Below are 22,454 nucleotides of genomic sequence, written 5' to 3'. Positions count from 1 at the left end.
ATTGGGTTTTTTTAAATGACATGTAAATTGCTGCCCGAAATTCCATGCTCGCCATAGTACTATCGCGGCCAAAATACTTTGGTCGTCACTTTTTGACACTTCAAATGTAAATCAAGTATTAATGTCAATATACATGACAATTTCAAATTATCCTTGTCAAAAATATGGCACCTTCAGTTTTTGATAAATATAGAATCGTCTTACTTGCTTCTGAAGGTTGTCTAAACTGCGATCATGTTGATCTTTTGCTTTTGAACTCTGCCTCCGCAGCTGGGATTTACCCCACCCGTATAACACTGATAGATTAAAATAATTTTGACAGTAGTAAAAAATAAGGTTAAACATCCTAAAGTTTGCTTTACAATTGAATGTCATTTATGTCACATTGACGACCAAAGTATTTTGACCGCGATAGTACATATGTGCTTAAGCACTAGATAACTGCTTTTACTTTACATAAGATGTTGTCAGGTAAAGTTTCCAATAACACTTTTATATGAAATGAAATAAAAAATTACTATGACATACTACCGACTGATCAAAAAGAAAACAAATCAAGAGTGCTACCTCATCTTTTGTTTTATCGAAAAGTTTGTCTTAGATTGACTTATATGCATATGTATACTTGCTATGCACAGTCGTTTCATTGGTTGACTATCTCTCAAAAAATCTATTAAAAATCAATTGATTATTAATAATTAATGCTTTATCGTCAATGGTTAGGTATATCCAGTTTGCCACTTATTCTGGGACAATTGTTGCTGACAATTACAGTAAACATCTGTAAACTTTGCCGAAATCGAAAAATTGTTTTATAGGTTAACAACAGCATATCGTTGACGTTTCTTTGACCATTCCGCCTAATTGCGGACCTCGACTTCGTCTCGGTCTTCAATCTAAGGGCTTAGCACAAAAAGAATCACTTCTACTCTTAATGATATAATTTACAACTGATACACATCTTATTACATATTTTTATTCATTTTATGTGTATAATTATTGCCATGCAAATGAAAATTAAAATTTTATTGGACCTTCTTATAGTTTATAAGTCCCTCATTTACGAAATACAGCAACTGTTTATTTGATCATGATAAATATTTATTTATTATTCAGTTACAACTTTTTATTACTCTAATAGGCCATAAAAGTCATTATCTTTACTAGTTTAAATTTAGTTGATACGATTTTTCTTTACTTTGCATAAAAAATTGTTAGAGAACGTAACCTTTTTACTATGCATTACGTATAGTTATACAGTGCGTTCGTAAAGTTCGGAATAAATTCGATAAAATAGTATAAATTTCCGAGAAAAATCCTCGAAGAGGTCAACTTTGTTTTTAGAAAGTACATATTCTTTAATATGTACTTTACTTGTGTTGACATCTCCTAGTTATAACATCATCAATATTTTTTTTTTAATGACAAGCCCCACTTTTTTCTTCTTTTTCTGATAGGCCTTCCCACTACCTAAACAATGAATGAAAAAATTCATACCTTACATAACAATTTTTTCGAGAAAATAACAAATTTTACTCCAAAAATTTAATTTAATTTTTACTGTAAACATTTTAATTGGCCTTAAAAAAACAAACAAACATCTAAGGTTACCAATAACATTCAACGCAATATTGAAACTGCCTCCCGTCAACCATTTAGCACTTACCGACACTTTGTACACTGCGCTCAATAATGTCAGGGCTTATTTGTTCCAATTCAGCGCGAATTCTCTGCCGCAAATGTTCTAAATTGTTTGTTCCATTAAAATAAACCTTCGATTTTAACTAAACCCATAGAAAAAAAATGTTTACCTTAAAAATTAAATTAAATTTTTGAATTATCAATTGTCATTTTCTCAAAAAAATTGTTAAGTAACGTACCAATTTTTTTGCTGATCATTTAGGTAGTACGAAGGTCTATCAGAAAAAGAAAAAAGTGGGGGTTGTGATTTAAAAAAAATATTGATGACGTCATACTTAAAAGATGAAAAGTTGTTAACATAAGTAAAGTATTGAAGAATATGCGTTTTTTAAAAACAAAGTTGACCTCTTCGAGGACTTTTCTCAGAAATTAATACTTACAGTTTTATCGAATTTATTCCGAACTTTACGAACGCACTGTATGTATTTGTTGAATTCATCTTTTTTTGCAAAATTATAATTGTGCGCGAAAACTTAAAATTATTATCATTCGAGTAAGACTAATGATTCTTTCTTCATGTGAAGCTGCAAAAATGTAAATTTTCCAGCTGTATGAGTTGTTTGTGAACCGCCAGTTGCAACTTTAATAAGTGGTGTACAATTACTAATAGCGCTCCAAAAAATACCCTGTCCGAAAAATCGAAGTTACCATTTAAGGATTAATAAATAACAAAGAAGTTATTGTGTTGACTTGAAAACTTAAAGGCATATAATCTCTCCGATATGATAATCGGTCTGTTATTTTCACCTTCTTACAAATTAGCGGGTCGTGATCAAACTCACCTGGGGCCCGGAATCAGATACACCTGCTTTGGTGATCCGTGGTTCATATTGTGTGGAGGAACCTTAGATAGACCCAACCGTGCATTTCCTTTTACAACACAGTGACGTGGACTTCTTTCGAGAAATAATTATTGCCAATCAAAACTAATGTTTTTCGTGCACATGTGTTTTTCTACAGCACGCCTAATTTGTCATCCCAGTCTTATTATCGCCAAATTTATTATTTCAGACTTGTTGCTATATGGACAGGTGTTCCAGCGAAAATGATATAACTCAACAAGGTTTTCGTGTGTCATATCACAAACACGCCACAGTTTCTCCACATTTGTGTGGGCTCAAGATTTTGGTACATTAATTACATTCATTTAGTCACGAGCACAATTAATTAGTAATCAACATTTAATTTTAATGACTTGTAATTACATGTTTTAAAATTATAAATAAAAAACAAACGAATAAAACTTCTTTCTTGTTTTAGTTAAAAAATGCTTTCACTGGTGCAGGTGCATAGCGTATGAAAAGGCCTCTCAAAAAATATAACATTTGACCTCTGGTACCATTTAATATGTGAGTTGTCCCCCTTGTGCCGCCACTGGGTGTTAAATCCGTCACAACTGACCTGTCCAAAGATTTGTGCCAAAAATCAAGGAAACATACATTTTATTCCTTGCTCGCACTGTATTTGTGGTTTCGGCTACCGTTGGGGGCGCCACTGTTCACAGAAATCAGCTGATTAAAGTGTTTTCCACAGACCCTCATATAATCAGATGAAGGTTGTTCCGATTAATAAAGCATTTTCCCATGCTTTCCTTCTCTCTACCCAGTCTTTAGAACCAAAAACATTTTCGATGAAAACATATTTTGGTTTTACGCTATTTTTTAAATACATAATAAATTTCAATTAAATCACCGTTTTGTTTTAAAAACACAAACCACTGAAACAGCTACAGACTTGAGAATGACTTTGTTTAGTAGATACAATTCACACCAGATGTCTCACTGATAAATGTATTCGCGATTATTTTTAAAATTCGTTGTTCCAGTTTCTATTTATGTCGAATGACCTATATTACTTGGCACAACTTGAGATTTATACTTCGCAATGCATACGCTTTCTAATCAGAAAGACCATCCATTATCAACACTCTTTAATAATTCATTTCAATTATATTTTTAAAGTGTGGGGGAGGAGTGATCGTGTACGCCGCTGTTTCAATTATGACGAATCCAGCAGGTGAAGGGTGGCTTGAAGAAGATTGATGTAGCGCGATGTTGGCCTGTGTAACGGTCGTTATTGTCCTACTACACCGTTTTGTTTAATTAATATCATTCATTATGTAATTAATGTCCCTTCCTTTCTTCGTTTTTATCGCTGGATCATTCGGATTTAATTAGAATACGCATTTTTAAAAATTAATTAACAATTGTCTTGAATTAATAATTGCAAGATTCTATCAGATAAAAATGGGACGATTTGTGGTGGGTTCGCGTGTTCGACCCGCAAACAATTTAAATTGCACCGAGAAGGAATTGAAAATGTTAACTCGTCAAATTAATCGACAGGCTTTCTAACAATCGATAAAAATTATAAGTCAATTTGCCATCCATCAAGCATAGATAAGGTGATGTAGCCATGCCCAAAGGTTAGGTCGTTTTGCTGGTGACGTACACGCGATATCGTGTAGAGGGTTCTTCTCACGGTGGTTCCGCGAGCCGACCTTTCGTGGTTTTATAACGTACAAATTATTTATCCTTAAATATCTCTTGTCTTTATAATTCCAATATCGATAATTATATACGAACAGGTTCCTACAAAACAAATATGCGGTTAAAATTTTTCCAACCGAATTCATAACTTGTCAAGATCTTGATGGCATAAAAGTCATCCGCAGCTTGTTTTTCTGATATAGCTGCCTCCGTGGAATGTAAATCGAAAGAATCTTAGAACAGTAGCGAAGCGGAGGTGACACATCGCTCAACGAAGCAAAAGATCTGATGGAACCTTGTTCCTACCGCTGCTCCCTGCTGGGAACCACACAGAAGCGGACTCCAGTGGAGAGTCGATCCGGCATCCTCCGGGACTTGACCAGCACGGAACCCGCTCCACGACAGAAATCGCCGGTACGGCCCACGACCGAAAGCAACGCTAAGGTGCACATCTGAAATGGATTTCTTGGTACCTTTCGTATAAAATTCGGTGTACCAATACGTCGACTTTTTATTTCATTTGTCACTTGAATTAACTTTAACTCGTTTAACTTATCGTCGTAACATCTAAATCACGTGGAACTAAACTGAAAGATATTTTAACAGGTCCACTGGTTCCGGCTGGAAATTAAAAATTCAGTTCCTTTGTTGCGCCTTTGTAATTACTCTCAGCTTTCTTCCATTATATCTTTTCCATTATTGAATTATAACCAGATATCTGGCTACAAAATCTAACTTTCCAAGTGGGTTGGAAATGGAACATAATAATCGGTGCCATTGTTAAGGTGGCGATACATGAATATTTGCATCTGCTTACCTTAATATAACCCATTGTTCTTTTCGCATTCTTGAAAACCGAACTTGGGCAACAAACAATTATATTGATGGTTGCATATCCACAATGCGGAAATTCCGCTCGCTGCCGCCATTTTCCCCATCTCGTTTGCATTCTAATTAGTCCCGGCCGAAAACATTTAAATAAATTATTTGTAGGAAGAAGATGTTACAAATGTTTTCGTTTAATTGCCCAATTAAATGAGGAAAAATGTCAGCTATCAATAGAAGTTTTGTTGTTTTCCCTCAATCGCATGGGAGATGATAATTTAATAATTACAACTTTAGACTCCAACTATGCAGGTGTAAGCTGGAAATTTGTTGCCTTTACCTCAATTTATTTACACATGCTCTATCGTTTAGTTCAACATAGAATTGTTAGTGATGCGGAAGTCTCTGGATGTCACGAACATCGTGTTAGACACAAATTGTGCATTTCCTTCCCGGAATATGCCTTATTAAAACACTTGGCTCGTCTGCCTTATCTACCAAGCAAAAATGGGACAACTACCCCACAAGACACAAAAACTCACACAGGCTAATTCAGTCAGTACAAATCGATCGATTTGTACTTTCGCTACAACTGAGACCAGTCGACGTTTTCTTCTTAAATAATTTCCACCAGGTGCTGTTTTGCATGCACCAACCCAATAAAAAGAAAAGTTATTATCTATTTAAAAATTTTAAGGACGATAAATTATTTTAATACGACACGGCCTATTTCTTTTAAATCCGACGTTAGAAAAGAAAATTTACGACAAGTAGGTACCTCATCAACATGCATAGGGTAATATATTTTTAATTAATGAAAATATATCTTCATGCGGTCTTTATTTATGCGCAATCGAAAGTGAAGATGTTCTCGGAATATCAATTTGGTGAGGATCCGCGTCTGTCAAAAAAGTAAGTGGAACAGATCTAGGAATACAAAGTAGCAGGTGAAATAAATTTTTATAATCGGCGAAAATAGCAGGTGAAGAGCTACATCATCAGCAAAAAGAGTTTCGCCTGTGGTTCTATTGTATTATTAGTGATGCTAAACGGTCTGATTATAGATCGTTGTGCTTCGTACCGTATCTATATATCACACCCTATTATAAAACAATAATTTAGACGGCTTATCAGATCAAAAGGACCATCCTCGCCAATTATTCGCAAATTGGGCCTTGACTATTGATTTATTTTTGTTGATGTTAATAGAAAAAAAATGAAGACATTATACCATAAAAATTAATTAAGTAAGTATAATGATAGCATTCCATTCAGGACACTTTTTTTACGTCCATTAGATATGTTAAGTATAGACAATGATGTTGTCGGGTCGGAACTCGATAGACAAAAAATGTTTGTGGAGGTATTTCCAACAAAAAAAATGGCAACCTAATTTTTGTATCTTGTCTTATCAATGGCAGAATTTCAGTTCAATGATAATTTATAAATATGAAGATTTTACAATGATGGGTTAAAAAATTTGTGTATCTTATTTTTTTTTTAATGAAATCATTTAAACTAGCAAAATTTGGAAAAAATTAAATGTGCTAAATTTTAGCACCCCTAAAATCATGACAAAATCAAAGTAACTAACTTTAGTTCATTTTTCTGACTCTAAAGGCCCGACTAATAAACCGATAATGTTCAATTATTCACCGAAGCGACACCAGATGAAGATGGTGGCACCGACCGTTTCATTGTAATTTTACCTTAAAAATATTTTACCATAAGGGTCAATTTTGTCTCATTCATAATTCTTGTCAAATGAGGTAGAAAGAAACTCCGGACGAATATTCATTCCCTCATCTGCAAGGAGCGTTCTTAGTAAATGCAGATTAAATCGTAGTACTTTGGGAAATACAACAGTACACAATGCCGCTCCCTGTATTTGGTGAATATTATAGTTTTATTAGTCGGGCCTTCAGAGTCAGAAAAATGAACTATAGGTATAGTTGAGAACATATTACGGTTAAATCGATAATCAAAAATCAGAAGTTATGGCAATTTTCGATGTAATTATATTTAATTGCATTATAAATTTGGAACCCTAAATGTCAACATTTTATTAGATATGCAAATTTAGGTCACTTTTTATTATACAATTTATCACTAATACAAACTTGTTCAAACGTGTGGATACACCATACTTAGGACCTAAATGTTGAATTTTATTGAATATAAAATTTTATTATTTTTTTATATAGGTAGTTTTTTCATATTCATCGATAAGAATAATTAAGACTACAAACGAAAATTCTTAGATTTCTTATCTTTATTATACCTACCATTCATGACTATGATTACGATTACTATTCCTGAAAATGTACTTGTAATAAGAATTATCAAAATATATGATAAACGTTATTATGAAAAATTACTACATTCATACAGTAAATTTTGTAATGTTTTATTTTTTCATGTTTTCTTCTTATAGAACGTGTTTCCGAAACAAGTACGTTAATTTTAACTTTAACTAGTGACAGGTCTCGTCAAGAACAATAAAATTGTTATGTACCACTTTTTCGAAATATAATTTTCATTTCAGTATTTTACTCCCCTATAAATTAACGAGCTGTCTATTTACTCGTATTTTCTAGTTATTTGACGAAATAACAGTGACCGTGAAATAATAGTTTTTGTAGAAGCAGCGCAAAACCTTCTGTTTTTAGAATAAAGTTTTTTCGCTCTGCGGCCGAGATAGACATAAGAGGATTAAATTTTTAGTTAGTTTTATGCGACTCCGCAAGGCAGGTGTTTATGTGTTGATTCTGTGATTTAAGCAAAAATTTTGTGAAAATGGCACGTTTATTTTCAAATAGGGAAGAGATATTGTGTTGGCGTATGGTGAAGTGTGCGGGAGTGCTCCTCGAGCCCAGCGAATTTCCGTGCGACTTCTTCTTGTGCGGGTACATGAAGAACTTGGTGTATTCGCTCCCAATTGATGCAACTGAAGTTTAAAGACTCCATCCCTTCACAAAAAATCAACTTTGAAGGTATGCTTGTCTTTTGGTTGGTTAGTAGGCTACTAAACGGAGGTAGGTGATATTTTATTTTTTAAATAAGTATAATAATTCAGAACGGGTGAAAAATGCTGCCACAACAATTCGCATTAACAGAGGAATGCTAGAAAGAATGGAAGAAAATAATTTCGTCGGCGCGTTCAGTATTGTATTAACACTTTGAATACTTCTTGTAATGCTTAGTGATTACACTGATTACTTCATGATAATTTTTACGAATTAATACACTAATTTTAGGAGACATTTTGTCATCATTTTAGATATGGATTCATTAGGGTCAGCTTAAGATGTTAATTATTGAAATTGTTTTCATTTAATATCTACCATATGATTCCCTTTTTTCATCTGTTTGACGTGTTTTTGCATTTTTTTCGAAAATTAATACTGTACGTTTTCTGAATTTTGTGCGTTACTTTATCATAATTCTGTGTATTTAAATATGTAAGTATATTGTTGTTATTAACGAATTCTATTACCACTTAAAATTAATGTATCTACTTATATCTGAAACACGGTGTATATTATTAGATAACTTTAATATGTATATGTATCAAGAAAGTCAACTTATGCTTTTTTTCTACTTTGTTTTCATAAGTGAGTCTTTATGGAACTAAAGGTTGTGTCACAAAGGACCTTTTTGTGAAACTGTTTTTGTTTTTTTTTTTTTATACGTATTACGTTGGTATTGCTGTAATAGCACGGTGGCCAGCGTTCGGCATCTCTAGCGAGCTCCTGTTAACAATTAACCATTTGATATTTAACACAAATTTCACAGAAATGCCACCATAACTAGAAAAAAGTACACTCGTTTTATAAAACGCACTCACTGCGTTCGTCGTGCCCCAATCAACTCGTGTCACAATCAAGCGTCTTATAAAACTCGTATAATAATACTGGGTGCCCCAAAATTCGCGGAACAACTTAGCAGTACGCTCTTAAGTAGTCATTAAAATATCAGGTAAAAATGTTTAAAAAACTTTAAAACATTCTACAGGGCAAGACACATAAGGCTTATTTCTGAATTTATTTTGTACGCAACCAAAAATACTAATGACGCTGACCACTTGATATTGATACCGTTTATAATGTGATTTAATTTAGTAATCAACGTAGGTAAGTAATTTGGCTAAAAATGTCAAAATGACAGTTGATGAACTTAATTTTTGATTTCATTAATCAGAACAGGATAACGTCATTTTGACATTTTTAGCCAAATTACATACCTACGTTGATTCCTAAATTAAATCTCATTATAAACGGTTTCAAGTGGTCAGCGTCATTAGTATTTTTGGTTGCGTACAAAATAAATTCAGAAATAAGCCTTATGTGACTTGCCCTGTATGTATCTCAATAGTCTGCAAATATTTAATTTTTGTTGTATCAACGGAAATGAGAGAAAAATCAAAGCCATGTTGCCGTACGTTATTTGAGGTAAAACGGACATAAAATTACTATTTGGATATGCGGGAAGTAATGAAGAAATAATTGCAAACCTGATCACAATCGTTCAGAATTATTATGCCACTGGCTAGTAAAAGATAAATAGGCAAAATCTTTTTTTATATTTAAAATAAATGAGATCAAAGCTGCACCTTTTGAGCCCCCATATCTTCAAATTTAAGAGGTATAGAATTTTTTAATTATTTTTCTCATTTTCTAACATGAGTTGACATTGCCCCATTGAGTTGTTCCGCGAATTTTGGGGCACCCAGTATACTATTTAAACTTAACCCTCCACCACCCGGCGGCACGGCAATTTTGCCGGAGTACATACACTATTACTGATAATACTATCAAGTAATAGTGCAGTGCTTATCAACATAATTACCGGCGTCTCGCCTCCACATTTTGACTTTCTTGTGTTTTATGTTCTGTGTCAATGTTAAGGAATTTCCTCACGATATGACATGAGTACCTATAATAATATACCTTTTTGAATTTCAACCACCAATGTGTTTTCTACGTCCAAAATTTTTAAATTTTTAAAAAGAGATTGCGGTACTATTCCCGTTGCTGAAATTATAAGTGGTAAAATCGAATTTTTTTCAAAACACCAAAGATTTCTCATAGCAACGGAGAGTCCTAAATATTTATTAATTTTTTCCGACGACCACTATGAAAAATGCGTAAATTCGCACAAATAACTATTACTGAAAGTTGGCTATTGCATGCAAATAGCGAACCCGTGTGCAATGAAACTGGTTAGCCAATCAGATACCTTCTAGCCTGTGGGCAATAAAATGATTGCACACAGTTGTAGTAACCATGGCCACCAATGTATGTTTTGTCCGCAGCTTTGTCGAATAATATTTGAAGTTTGAAGGGATGCCGAATATTAGCGTTTTTTTTTTTTGTGGTCGTCGGAAAAATATCGTGTATGCCACGTGTTGAAAATTCGATTTCACACTCGTCTGCTTAAGCCACGCGCCTACGGCTTGTGGCTCAATTCTGCAAACTCGTGTGAAATCTTTCATTTTCAACTCTTGATATACAATATACTATTGTATTATATGTCTGTGTTATATTGTGTGAATTTGGAACTGCTATATCTAAAAGATATGCTTGCTTTTGCTGTTTATTCAAAATAATAATGTCTGGTCTGTTATGCTGAATATGAATGTCAGTTAAAACTGTACGATCAAAATATAATTTATAATTGTCATTTTCTAAACAACTTTCTGGTTTATAAATATAACGTGGTTGTCTGTCCTTTAATAATTTGAATTTAATTGCAAAATTCATGTGTATAATTTTTGCGAATATATCATGACGTTTTTTTGCGAATATATCATGACGTTATTATTATTATTCTTGTAATGATTATTGCACACACCTGTCAGATGATTGATATGCACCAATAATATTTAAACTATTCTGATTGACAACCAGTCGGCTTCTAATTAGTCGATAATCATGCCTCGTCCTCCGATTATAATTATTCACTTTCTTGCAATAATCATGTCTCTTCCTCAGTAATCGTACTCCTTTATTTAACAAGGAAACAGTAAAAACATCGTAAAAATTATTTAACCGTCACATTCAAGGGAATAGTATATTAGACTATAACTGATGAAAGTGCCTGATTTTTCAACGAGCAATTTTTATTTCTCCAAAACTTTTCAAAAAACAAATAATATTTTTATACAGCAATGTTTAGAAAAATAGTGACTTTAAAAATAAGTAATGAAAAACATATCTCACAATTTAAAATAAGAAAGTTAAATATCACCCCACTTAAACTGCTTCTTTAAAAAATAAATATTATATGGCAGTTCATAGTCCCCTAAACGCCTTTTCAATTGATATATCACTTAGTGAAATCGAACAAGAAATAAAGTTGCTAGAGCATTTAAAAAAAAAAACTGGATCACCCTGTATACTCTCGAGCGCCAGCGAGTGAGGATAGTATTGCGAGTTGAAAAATCGCACTTTGATCACGAATTGTGTGGGTATACTATTTTTTCCAACATCGCTTATAAAAATAAATCTCAATTTTAAATATCTCTATATTTAATTATTTTACTCCCCTATTTTTTGAGTTTTCCGGATCTGGAGTTTCAATTAATAAATAACAGTGTTTTAAATTTTTATATTAATAAGTAGGTATTAGATTGTTAATGTAGTAGATTGTTAAATAAATTTTCCTCACTAGTGAGTTTACTTTCTCCATTTTCCTCACTAGTGATGCGAACGCCTATTTTCCTCACTAAATTGAGTGATGAAAGTATCATTTTCATAATCGATGTTGGAAAAAGATATTAGACAGATTATTTCCATCATATGTTTAGCAAACCAATTGCGTGACAAATATTGACCTGATACTCGACATAATCAAGCAAAGGAAATTTTTCATTTGAGACACTAACACGAAATTTTAAAATAACACTCACAACCAGAACTTATTGCTCGCAACTGTACCTAGTTACCTAATTTAATACTTAATTAAAAATTTAAACGTTGCTATTTGTATTACTTGCTTCTCATTATCAGTTTTTTTTTTTTTTTTTATTAAATTTTACGCACCATATCCATTTTGTTCTTATATTTTTAATGTTTTCATTTTTCTCATGTTTCTTTTTTTCTCATTAAATCTCTATACAAGTAAATACTTGCTTCTGATGTTGAGATTCTTGTGCAAGCAAGTTCAATAACTGCTCAAGATATATGTATTCACAAGAATTTAAATCTGGATTTCTCAGTTATCATTTCATGTATGCGAAAGTCTTTTTCTTCAACTCGGTTGGTATTACAGTGCAAGATCTTGAATTATAAAAATAAAACCTGCACCGGTGGCGACATGTTTTCAATTATATGAAAGCTGTCGCCGTGGGCTTTCTCATCCTAGATTTCCTGAATTCACACTCCATTTTTATCGTTATCTACAAGAAGTTATTACACAAGGAAAATTTATTACTCAATAATAATGCAAACAAAATCACTCTATAAGTGCATATAATTAACGTTTTACGCAGGTGGGACCTTGCTCAGATTAAAAAAAAAAACACAATAACTTATTTTATCTGGGTATTTGAGTTTTTTTTAATTCATATGCAACTTAATTGGTGGCATTAGTGCAGTTTCAGTAGCACAGTAGATTTTTTCAGTTTCAGTCAAAATATGGCTTCCCAGCACCTCAAAAATCATTCATTTCTTACCAATGTAGTACAGTTGGTTGCAAAAAAATGGGAAAAGAGAATTTTCCTAATGTAAATTTGATTTTGTCCATTTGTCAATTAAATGTCTACTTGACAATACCTATCAAATAATTTTTAAAAATGTCAATGAATTTTGACCATAAATCTAACCTATTTCTCGTAAGAAGGTTTCACACTATCAAAAAATTGTAAAAATGTCTCAATTTTATTCTGACAGTCCCCGTTTATTGTGCAATCAATTGTACCTAGTAAATGTACTGTCGCGAGCAAAAAATTCTGGTCGTCAATGTCATTTCAAAATTTGGTTAGATTGTCACAAATTAAAAAATTTTCCCTGCCTGATCATGCCCATGTCAACAAAGTGTCAAAAAAATGAGAAAAAACGACAATCCATGTCATACAACATGATGATAGGTTATGATATTTACGACCGTTTTACAATGGAGCATTTTCTGTTGTGTCAAAGCATGATTTTGACGACCAGTTTTTTTTGCTCGCGACAGTAGTTCTTTAAAAAAAATAATAATAATTTGTAGTTACATATTTTAAAAATTAACTTTTTTGAGATAATTGTTTATTGTAGTCCTAAACAATGCATGTTTATGAGTTTACAAAACAATTTTTTTTCAGCTGGTTAGGCTGCTGAAGCAGCAAAAGAATTTGTCAAGAGAGATTTTATCAAGCACTATCTTGTATCGGCAAGTTTATTCCTATGTGATTAATTGATTAAATTAAATTAGTGCTGCCTAAATTTGGCTGTCGTTAAGAATTGTATTTTTTCCGTAAACAGCTGAAGTCGTGATTTGTTTCGATACAGTTTGGTAGCCACTTATTCAATGTCCATCAGTAAATTGTCATAATAACAATTAAGTGTCTTTTTGTGTGTGAAATTAAATATTTACGATAAAAAGAAAACCAACCACGTCAATGTAAAGGACAGTAAGTCGTTGAATTGTGCGTGAAATATCTCTAAATATAATTAAAGTGTGACTCGAAGACAGTATATCGAATCGCCAATTATTCATAAATAAGTTTACTCTATTATTATCGGAATTTTCGAACAGTACAGCGTTCGGTTGATTCTAGTATGGTCAAACCTTCGTCGAACGCTTTGAGCAAACATTTTTATCAATGGAGAACATTTTTAAAGCATTTGTGATTACAAGAAATTTATGAATGAAGTTCTTAGATAGTTGTCGTAAGAATGAGTCTGTACTTTATGGTTCGCTTAACATCGCCATGATCATGAATAAAAATCGGTAAATTCTAAATTCTAATGACAGTTAATTTTCAGATTATTTAAATTCAGTTGAGCGTAAACGTGCTTGTTATAATGTTACAGATATTACTTAGTTCCATTGAAACGTTACTTGATCGGTCAATTGTTATTTAAAGCAAGAATAGAGAGGAAATATCTTCCAGAAACACTCGTTCGGCATGCACACCGGCCAACTTGAAAAATATTATAAAAGAGTTGCTCATCGACTTTGGACAGGCAATTTATTTAGCTGCTCAGTCAATAAATACATCCCAATCATTGCTTAAAAAATTTGGTCAAAAGATGTTTAACAAGATGTGTAAATTTTAGATTAAATTATTGTGGTTGAGCGCTACCGAATAATGCCCACTAGAATATCTTCACCAGCTTCGAATTCTTTCGATTCGACAAGCTTTTTTATTCAACAAATTAACTGATTTTACGTGTGTAGGAGTGAAATCGATTTGCTTAACGTTAACTAGGTACCCGCCTGTGTAACAGTTTAATGAAAAAGTGCTTCTAATTGGTAACCGTCAAAATTAAGTTACAATCTGCACTTATTTAAGGTGTAATATAATGTAATCAATAATTTTATAATCACTTTTGCTCCTATTCAAACAAAAATGTGAATGCAGGTCTTGGTATATTCTTTGAGGTTCAAATATTGTGCGGCCATCTGGTGGCCAGTAGCAACAGTTAAGTTACAGAGAAAGTCGATGGTTCTTACTGCTCCTTAATCTTAAAAGACCTTAAATTCGAAAATTTAAATCAACTCAAACTTTCGAAATGTTTTAAATTATAAATTATTCTAATATTGACTAGTAATATTTATTTACACCACGTGAGCAACAATTACTATTTGAGTTGGCAATAAAACTGACGACTTTTATGTCGTGTTCCAAGGAGAAATGACAGTATTAATGACACAAAGGGTTAGTTTTTGGTCTACTACCCACGACACATTTTTTAATCAAAGTGAATTATAGGCCGTGCCAAACCCAAATAACGACCACCTGTTGAATTCAGTTGGTGAAAACAAAATTACACTAAATGTATAATGGCAATCTCGGCAATTTTGATATTACTAGGATGCTGGACCAATTGGGACCAATCAAATCTAAGTGAACAACGTTGCCGGTTGATTTTCTGGGTAGAATGCAGTGTTGGTGGTTATTTGGATTTTTTAAATGTCGGAACAATCGTGTCATATTTTTGACAGAAAAAAATATATAATTCAATCAGTTTACCCAACATGATAAAAATAAATCACAGCCACCCCTTATCCACATTCATCGTGAATCCAAAGCCAGTCGATTAATAAAGTACCGACACGATTTGACGTTTATATAAAAGGCAACCGTAACAATTTTTTTGCTACAAGAGGCGCTGATATCGCTATTGTGACTGGCTTTGGCATGGATTTATTAGTAATATATTACTAATTATTACTAATAAATCTTGTAGCGAAAATATCGTTACGGTTGCCTTTTATGTAAACGTCAAATCGTGTCGGTACTTTATTAATCGACTGGCTTTGCGTGAATCGATTATACAGCACTTACGAAGAAACTTGATACTATTGGGGACACGGAAAACTAGGCAGATGTCATTCAGTTGTCAAAATTTCTAAACCATACCTTAGCTACTCATAACCAAGCTTAAGTTAATTTGACAGTTTTTTTGAAAATATCAATCATAATGACGATAAAGGTGCATTTACATTGACACTTTTGGAAATGACAATAACAGACTGCCCAGGATTCCATGTCCCTCATTGTACTATTGCGGGCAAAAAAAGTGGGACATCAACGTCATTGTCTTGACTTTTAATGTGAAATAACCCTTATCTGATTCTAACCCTACTTTGAATTGTCATTAAGTATTGGAGATTGTAGGGAATAAATGTAAGTAAGCACACGTAGTGAATATTTATTTAATGCAAAGTTCCAATCAAAATCTACCTTTATCAAAAGAAGAGGGCATTTGGAAAAGGAAAATAGGAGTATAAAATAAAATTTTAAACTGTCAGCTTGAATAGTGTCAAATTTCTATGACAATAATCCAAGGCAAATGACAATAAAGCTTGAACTACATTGAATTTTTCAAAACTGAGAAGTTTGATGTCCCATTTTTTGCTCGCAATAGTACATTATTTTAAACAGACTTTTACATTTGTGATAATGCTTCGATTAGGTTTATAAATGCAAGAGATGGGAATATTTATTTAGTAAAGTACCCTTAGATTTCATTTTTTTTTATTGCGGACTTACAAAAATATGAAAAAAGTATTATGAACACTAACAATTGTCTAATCGTTAATTGGAATGGCAATTGAGTGGTATTTAGTCCTTACACATAGTATTCCCTAACTAGCACTTACGAAAATAAATAAACTGTACAAAATGCTGCTTGAAAATTTTTTCAGGAAATTTCTAAAACAACACATGAATAAACATTTTTTAAAAAGTTGTTAAAGTTGATTTACTATAAAACATAAACCAATAGATTTAGAAAAAAAAACAATGAAAAAAAAATAAATTCAATAGTTGACACTAAACGCGACATTTAATAAAACAGTTATATAAATTATTGTCTTCTAACAAAAAAAAAAAATAATAATAAAAACCTAGACCTATAAAGAAGGCCTCGTTCCCTACACGGTAGAGCAGTCTTGTGTACTTAATCGAATACAATAATTTCATTACTGGGAGCGATTTTGGAAACCTGCATATATTTCCCAGACCGATACTTGTCTTGTATGGCGTGTTGTTCGCGAGCTGGCGCCTTAACAAACGTATCATACAAAAATCCGATGCATAATTTTAGTTCTTTCAGACAATATCCTGAGGTCTTTTGCAAGGTCTCGTCCCACGCTCCTTCGCCGAGAGTATGCCTGCTGAGAGCAATAGCAGACGCTGCTATAACTGACGGCAAAAACTGCAAATACGGCTCGACTTCCAACAGAGCCAACTCGCTCAAATACTGAAAAAATCAAATTAACTCTTCACAACAAACACACAAAGAGGCTAGTGTACCATCGCAAAATACATTGTTTTTTCTTTAAGCCTTGCAGAAATACATATGGCATTGATGAATGTTAATGGTGTGGGAACTGACAAATCGAAACCCAAAACTCGAAGAATCAAGTGTTCCATTCGAAGAACCTGTTGTTTATTGTAGGTATCATCGGTGATATAAACAAATTCGCCTACATCTGGAGGAAAGATTTCTTCGTATTTGCTAGAATAAAATAGACGACAATCAAAGTTGTCCTCCTCCGTGCACAAACTTACGAGGCAATGAACATGGCAGCGGTACCGACTAATTGCAATTTAGCCCTAACTACTGACATGTAGCTTAAGAAACGATCGATGAAATTCACAGCCAAGTAGAGAGTTTCAGTTTGCATCTTATACTCTTCGGTGACTTCAACTAACCAGTCGATCAAAACTGCGCGCATGTTTTCGGTTACGTCGGGTTGTTTTACAATATAACCGGGTTTTGGCCGATGCCGCAACTACAAGGAAAAAAACAATTACAGATTTACAAACATCTCTAAAGTCGATCAATTATAAACTATTATTACACCTCGGTTGTTTTCATTGAAAGAATGTCCATATTTTAATTTTTCTCACATACATGTTCAAATTGCTCCCCCATTCTATTGCACGTAACTAACTTGTTTGAAAACTTGGAGTAACGTGCTGAAGCACGTTACCAATGGCGTGGGTAGATGTTTACATCGGGTTCAAGTGGAGCAGTAAATTAGGAATATCAGTTTACTGATTTCAAATTACCATAACCTAAATGCTGTCGAAAACTATCGGTGGTGTTTGACTATTGTGTGTTGACTAATAATGGGTATCAACAGAAATTAATTAGAAGTACATAATTTTAAAAAAATCAGAAAGAACGTGTTGAGAAAATGACAACTTCGTCATAAATTTAAAAAAAGGAAAAAATAAAAATTATATGTATTTCTTTCTATAAATGTCTCTTTGTATCTCATAACGACAATTCAACTTAGGTGACAGTATTAAGAATAAAAAATATGGTAATTGTTCACTTTAACTACTTCTGGAATTTTCGCGTTTTTTCTGGCTAGACAACCTCACGGCGTCCTCCTAGATCGTTTCCCACCATTCAAACCTTGTTCAAATGAATTTTCCTTACCCTTTAGTTATACTAAGGCATTGGCGCGACCTTGACGCGCTCTTGAAACACAACAAGAGAGAAAAAAAAGGCATTTGCACAAGGTTTGAATGGTGGGAAACGATCTAGGAGGACGCCCTGAGGGTGTCTAGCCAGAAAAAACGCGATAATTCCAGAAGTAATCAAAGTGAACAATTACCAAAAAGGTAACAAAATACAAATATCTTTCTTTGATAATAATGTCGCATATTAACCAATTACAAGAGAAAAAAACAAGATCACATGCACCAACAGAAAATTGCAAACTATTTCTTACACTGAATAGAAAAGCACTGCTTTTCTTGTCGTTACGTGATTGTTTTAAAGCAATACATTTCTTTTAGAGAATATTAAAAGTAAATCCGACAAGAGTTGAGCTCACGCCATTTTACTGTTGAAAATATTTTTGTCTTTGTGGCTGCACCATTACCATATTTACACTGATTTTATTTTTTCTGTTTAAACATTCGTGCAGTAAATTATGTTTTTTGCATATTGACTATGAAAGTTTACTTTTTTTAGCGAAAAATCGTAATGAAAATAGTTCTTTTTTTAAACGAAAAATCGTAATGAACGTAGTACATACTTTTTTTAATCATTTTATTCCATCTCCTCGGAGATTATTGTCAGAGTAACTACTACGCACTTCTATTTTTTTTTTTTTGAATAAATCCTTTTAAGCCAAATTTCTGAACTTACAATATGCATAAAATGTCGTGGACAACACGTTACGAAAGTCTCATTTTTTCTCTCATTTGCTTGATTCACTCGGGCTCCGCTCTCGTTAATCAAACTGCAAATTCATGAAAAACGTATGACTTTCATAACTAAATTGTACAATATACTATAAAAACATTCAATTGAAAATAATCAACTTGGGTAGTTTAACTATCGCGCGCGTATAAAGATTATTTGGCCAGAATTAGATAAATATCAGTAAAATTACAATTACGTTTTTCGGCTCCATCCTAATCAGGAATTCCCTTACAATAACAACTGTTTCTTATTTGCCTCTGCTGTTAACCTCTTTGACCTATGTATGTTGATAATCTTTCATCATTCGCTCTACATTTGCTATTATGACAAAACCTTTTCAGAAACATAAAAATGTATCTATTACAGATCATTCATTAAGAACAATTTTCACTTTAAAATAACTATGAAGCAGAGTATAAATCCAAGTGCGGCCTATCCGGTATTAACAGCCGCTTTGACAGCAAACTAAAACTACTGTTTCATGTATAAATATTTTCTGTTTATAGTACTTTGACGAGAATTTGAAAAATGGAAATTACTTGACCATTAGTTAATGTCTAGTTGAAAGTTCATCAATTTATTTACATTCATATTGCAGTCTACAAAAGTGTCTAAAAACATTGAAGTAGAGCTTGATGATTAATAGTTCCCTTTTTAACAGTTTAATGACATAGAATTTAAACTTTGTCACTTTGACAAAACACAAAACAGGTTTGACCACATTTTAAACCTACTTCCAAGTGCCCAACTAAAACGCGTGGTCTTGATAGTTGAAACTCTACAAAACGGTTGAAGGAAGAACTAGTCAACTACCAGACCTCACTTTTTAAATTTTACTGTAGTAATATTAGTGCACATTTATTAGAAAATCTATTTTCTAATAAAGTAACTAAGAGATTCATCATATAGGTATACTGTTCAGTTGCAAAAATATTTTAAATCTCATTTATATTATTACATTTTTTTTGGTAATTTAGAGTAAAATATATGATCTACATATTTAATTAATACTGAGATTTACATTTTTTCCATAATGTGAACTCACTAAAAACAACTATAACTTTAAGACGCAAAATTTTTCTTTTCTTTTTAAAGTCAAATAATAAATTTGACAAGATCCAAAAAAAAAATCAGTTTTAATAGAAAACAATTGAAGTAACTTAACCATACCTCATGCTCCCTTAAATAAGCATAAATGTCATCTCTATACTCTTTCACTTGAAAGAATACATTTTTTTCATTTACATTTTTTAAAATAACTTCCTCAGCAAGCTGGCAATTTTCATCATTGAACTTCTCAATGCTCATAGGGGTTTCAGGTTCTTTTTCAAAATCAGATTCAATAGGTGGGGCTTTGGCTAATTCCTCCATTTTCTCAAGACTCTTCTTTCTTTCAATTTCAGCCAGTTCAGTCTTTGTAATAAACCTGTCTTCCGCAGTCCCCTTGTAAACATTACTCTTACTGATAAGCCGAAGTCTCTCATCAATCCTTGCCCTGTGATCATCATCCTCATACACTGTGAATGCCTCAAATTGAGCCACAGGCACCACGACGTTTTTTCGATTTTCATTATTTTGAACATTCTCGGCACGACTGTTCAACACGTTTGCTTTCTTCAACGGCTATGAAATACAAAAAAACAATGCACAAAAACCACCTCATCACCACATTATTACATTGCTTACCTGTTTCCCCTTCGGTACTGCTTTATTTACTTTATTCGGATGAATTACTCCTAAAATAGGACGTTTTTGCGGAGCGGCCATTGCGTTATTTCCTTGTTTTTGGCGCAATTCCGGCACCCTGTTTTCCTGATCGGGATGAATTTTAATTGATGCCATTCCCTGAAAGTTTATTTGGGTCGTAGATGTACACAAAACCGAAAAATTTACACGAATTTATGAATCCGAAACCCCGACTTGAACGCCCAAGCTACCCCTAACCGACAAAACGACTGTTTTTAACGGATAGATGCAAACAGCGCAGAATGCGGGAAACGAACAGCTGAGAGACCGTTGAAATGACAAATGTGACCAATCAACGCCGAGGATCTCCTGGACGTCACCCGATGGTGGGGGGAAAAATCTTCTCGAAAATTAACGGAATTTGAAATGGGATTGAAAACACGTTTCGAATAAGCTACGAAAATTGTTTCTTTAACAAATAAAGGAGAAATCGATGGCTTTTCACTCCATTTTTTTTCTTTCACAAAATTTTATATTCACTTCTTCCCCCACTTTTATACAATCAAAAAGAACCAGCTGCCAACTGTCAAATAAAAACAACGTGAGCCAGATGTCAACTAACCTGAAAATATTTTCAAACTCGACTATAATTGTTGAACTATTATTTAATTAACATGTCTGAACAATACAAGTATTGTTACAATTGTTGATTTCCACAAAAATTAATTACATTTAATTACAGAATTTTGCATCCTACAAAATATTACAGAGACTATTTGGAACATAATATTCGTCCTGATGGAAGAGAACTTGATCACTATAGACCTATTATTGTTAATTTAGGTTCAATTTCAACAGCAGATGGTTCAGCTTTAGCAAAAGTAGGCAAGACTACTGTAGTGTGTGGAATTAAGGCAGTCAGTATTTTGTTATGAAACAATCTTGTATTAAAGTATGATACCTTTAGGAGCTCTGCCAACCTAAAGCAGAGGTTGCTGATGAAGGTTTTTTAATCCCTAACGTTGAACTACCGCCTCTGTGTTCCCCAAAATTTCGTCCAGGGCCACCAACAGAACAAGCTCAAGTTGCAACACAGTTAGTTGCTGACATAATAAAAAATTCAAAATGTTTGGATTTAAAAACTTTATGTATATTTCCAGACAAATTAGCTTGGTGTTTATATGCTGATTTAATTTGTTTGGATTTAGATGGGTCCTTGATTGATGCATGCATGATAGCATTAATGGCTGCACTTAAATCAGGTGATTTGACTTAAGTACAAAATTGTAATTATCATTGATTAATTTTGTATTGTGTAGTTACCCTGCCTGCAGTAGAGTATGATCCAGCTTTAGACAACAAACAAGTCAACTTAAATGACAGAAGACCTTTGAAAATTATCAATATACCAATTTCAACCACATTTGCAATATTTGATAAGTAATAGTGATCAGTACTATTAATCCCTGATAATTGATAATGCTTGTTTCAGTCAAATTGTTATTGATCCAACAATAGATGAAGAAGATTTGAGTACAGCATTAATAACAATTGCGGTTAAAGAACAAGAGTTGTGCTTTGTTCACAAATCTGGTGGAACCTCAGCAAGTGAGGAACAACTGTTCAATTGTATTGAAGAAAGTACAAAAAGGGCTATAGTAATTGAGGGCATTGTTGACACTGCGTTAAAAAGTTTATAATAAAACTAATTTTTTTATAAATGTATATCCTATATTATTTAAATTAAAATTTGTAACAGGTCATTTTTTTTCCACAGTTCCTTTAGTTTTTGTGTGATCATTTAACAAAATACAATTTTAAAGTGATTTAAATCATCACACAATTGTAAAAAAAATCTATTGTCTTTATTTGA

The 22,454-nt window shown here is 32.9% G+C and overlaps 3 protein-coding genes across 3 annotated transcripts in view; 2 read left to right on the top strand and 1 right to left on the bottom strand.

The window, feature by feature from the left end:
* LOC138134197 (piggyBac transposable element-derived protein 4-like) overlaps positions 1-22,454 on the top strand; it is a 166,775-nt gene that overhangs the window by 116,480 nt on the left and 27,841 nt on the right. The window lies entirely within an intron of this gene.
* Positions 16,187-20,973, bottom strand: CycA (cyclin A). The gene is made up of 5 exons (XM_069050055.1): positions 20,582-20,973; positions 20,066-20,518; positions 17,242-17,465; positions 16,984-17,188; positions 16,187-16,930 (listed from the first exon to the last, which is right to left on the bottom strand). The coding sequence occupies exons 1-5, from the start codon at positions 20,735-20,737 to the stop codon at positions 16,628-16,630; spliced, it is 1,341 nt and encodes a 446-aa protein (XP_068906156.1). The 5' UTR covers positions 20,738-20,973; the 3' UTR covers positions 16,187-16,627.
* LOC138132528 (exosome complex component RRP43-like) lies at positions 21,126-22,344 on the top strand. The gene is made up of 5 exons (XM_069050056.1): positions 21,126-21,272; positions 21,324-21,498; positions 21,549-21,843; positions 21,901-22,021; positions 22,074-22,344. The coding sequence occupies exons 1-5, from the start codon at positions 21,256-21,258 to the stop codon at positions 22,279-22,281; spliced, it is 816 nt and encodes a 271-aa protein (XP_068906157.1). The 5' UTR covers positions 21,126-21,255; the 3' UTR covers positions 22,282-22,344.

The sequence above is a fragment of the Tenebrio molitor genome, chromosome 6 (genome assembly GCF_963966145.1).
Source record: "Tenebrio molitor chromosome 6, icTenMoli1.1, whole genome shotgun sequence".
Classification (NCBI taxonomy): domain Eukaryota; kingdom Metazoa; phylum Arthropoda; class Insecta; order Coleoptera; family Tenebrionidae; genus Tenebrio; species Tenebrio molitor.
The sequence above is the reverse complement of the archived record's forward strand: the minus strand, read 5'-3'. Positions and strand labels throughout refer to the sequence as shown.

Excerpts from the sequence above, each read along its gene's own strand:
- CycA (XM_069050055.1), bottom strand. The coding sequence starts at position 20,737 with ATGGCATCAATTAAAATTCATCCCGATCAGGAAAACAGGGTGCCGGAA. Across the intron at positions 20,519-20,581 it reads CAGTACCGAAGGGGAAACAG|CCGTTGAAGAAAGCAAACGT; the intron begins GTAAGCAATGTA and ends TGTATTTCATAG. Across the intron at positions 17,189-17,241 it reads GCTGCCATGTTCATTGCCTC|CAAATACGAAGAAATCTTTC; the intron begins GTAAGTTTGTGC and ends ATTTTATTCTAG.
- LOC138132528 (XM_069050056.1), top strand. Across the intron at positions 21,844-21,900 it reads AATGGCTGCACTTAAATCAG|TTACCCTGCCTGCAGTAGAG; the intron begins GTGATTTGACTT and ends TGTATTGTGTAG. Across the intron at positions 22,022-22,073 it reads ACATTTGCAATATTTGATAA|TCAAATTGTTATTGATCCAA; the intron begins GTAATAGTGATC and ends TGCTTGTTTCAG.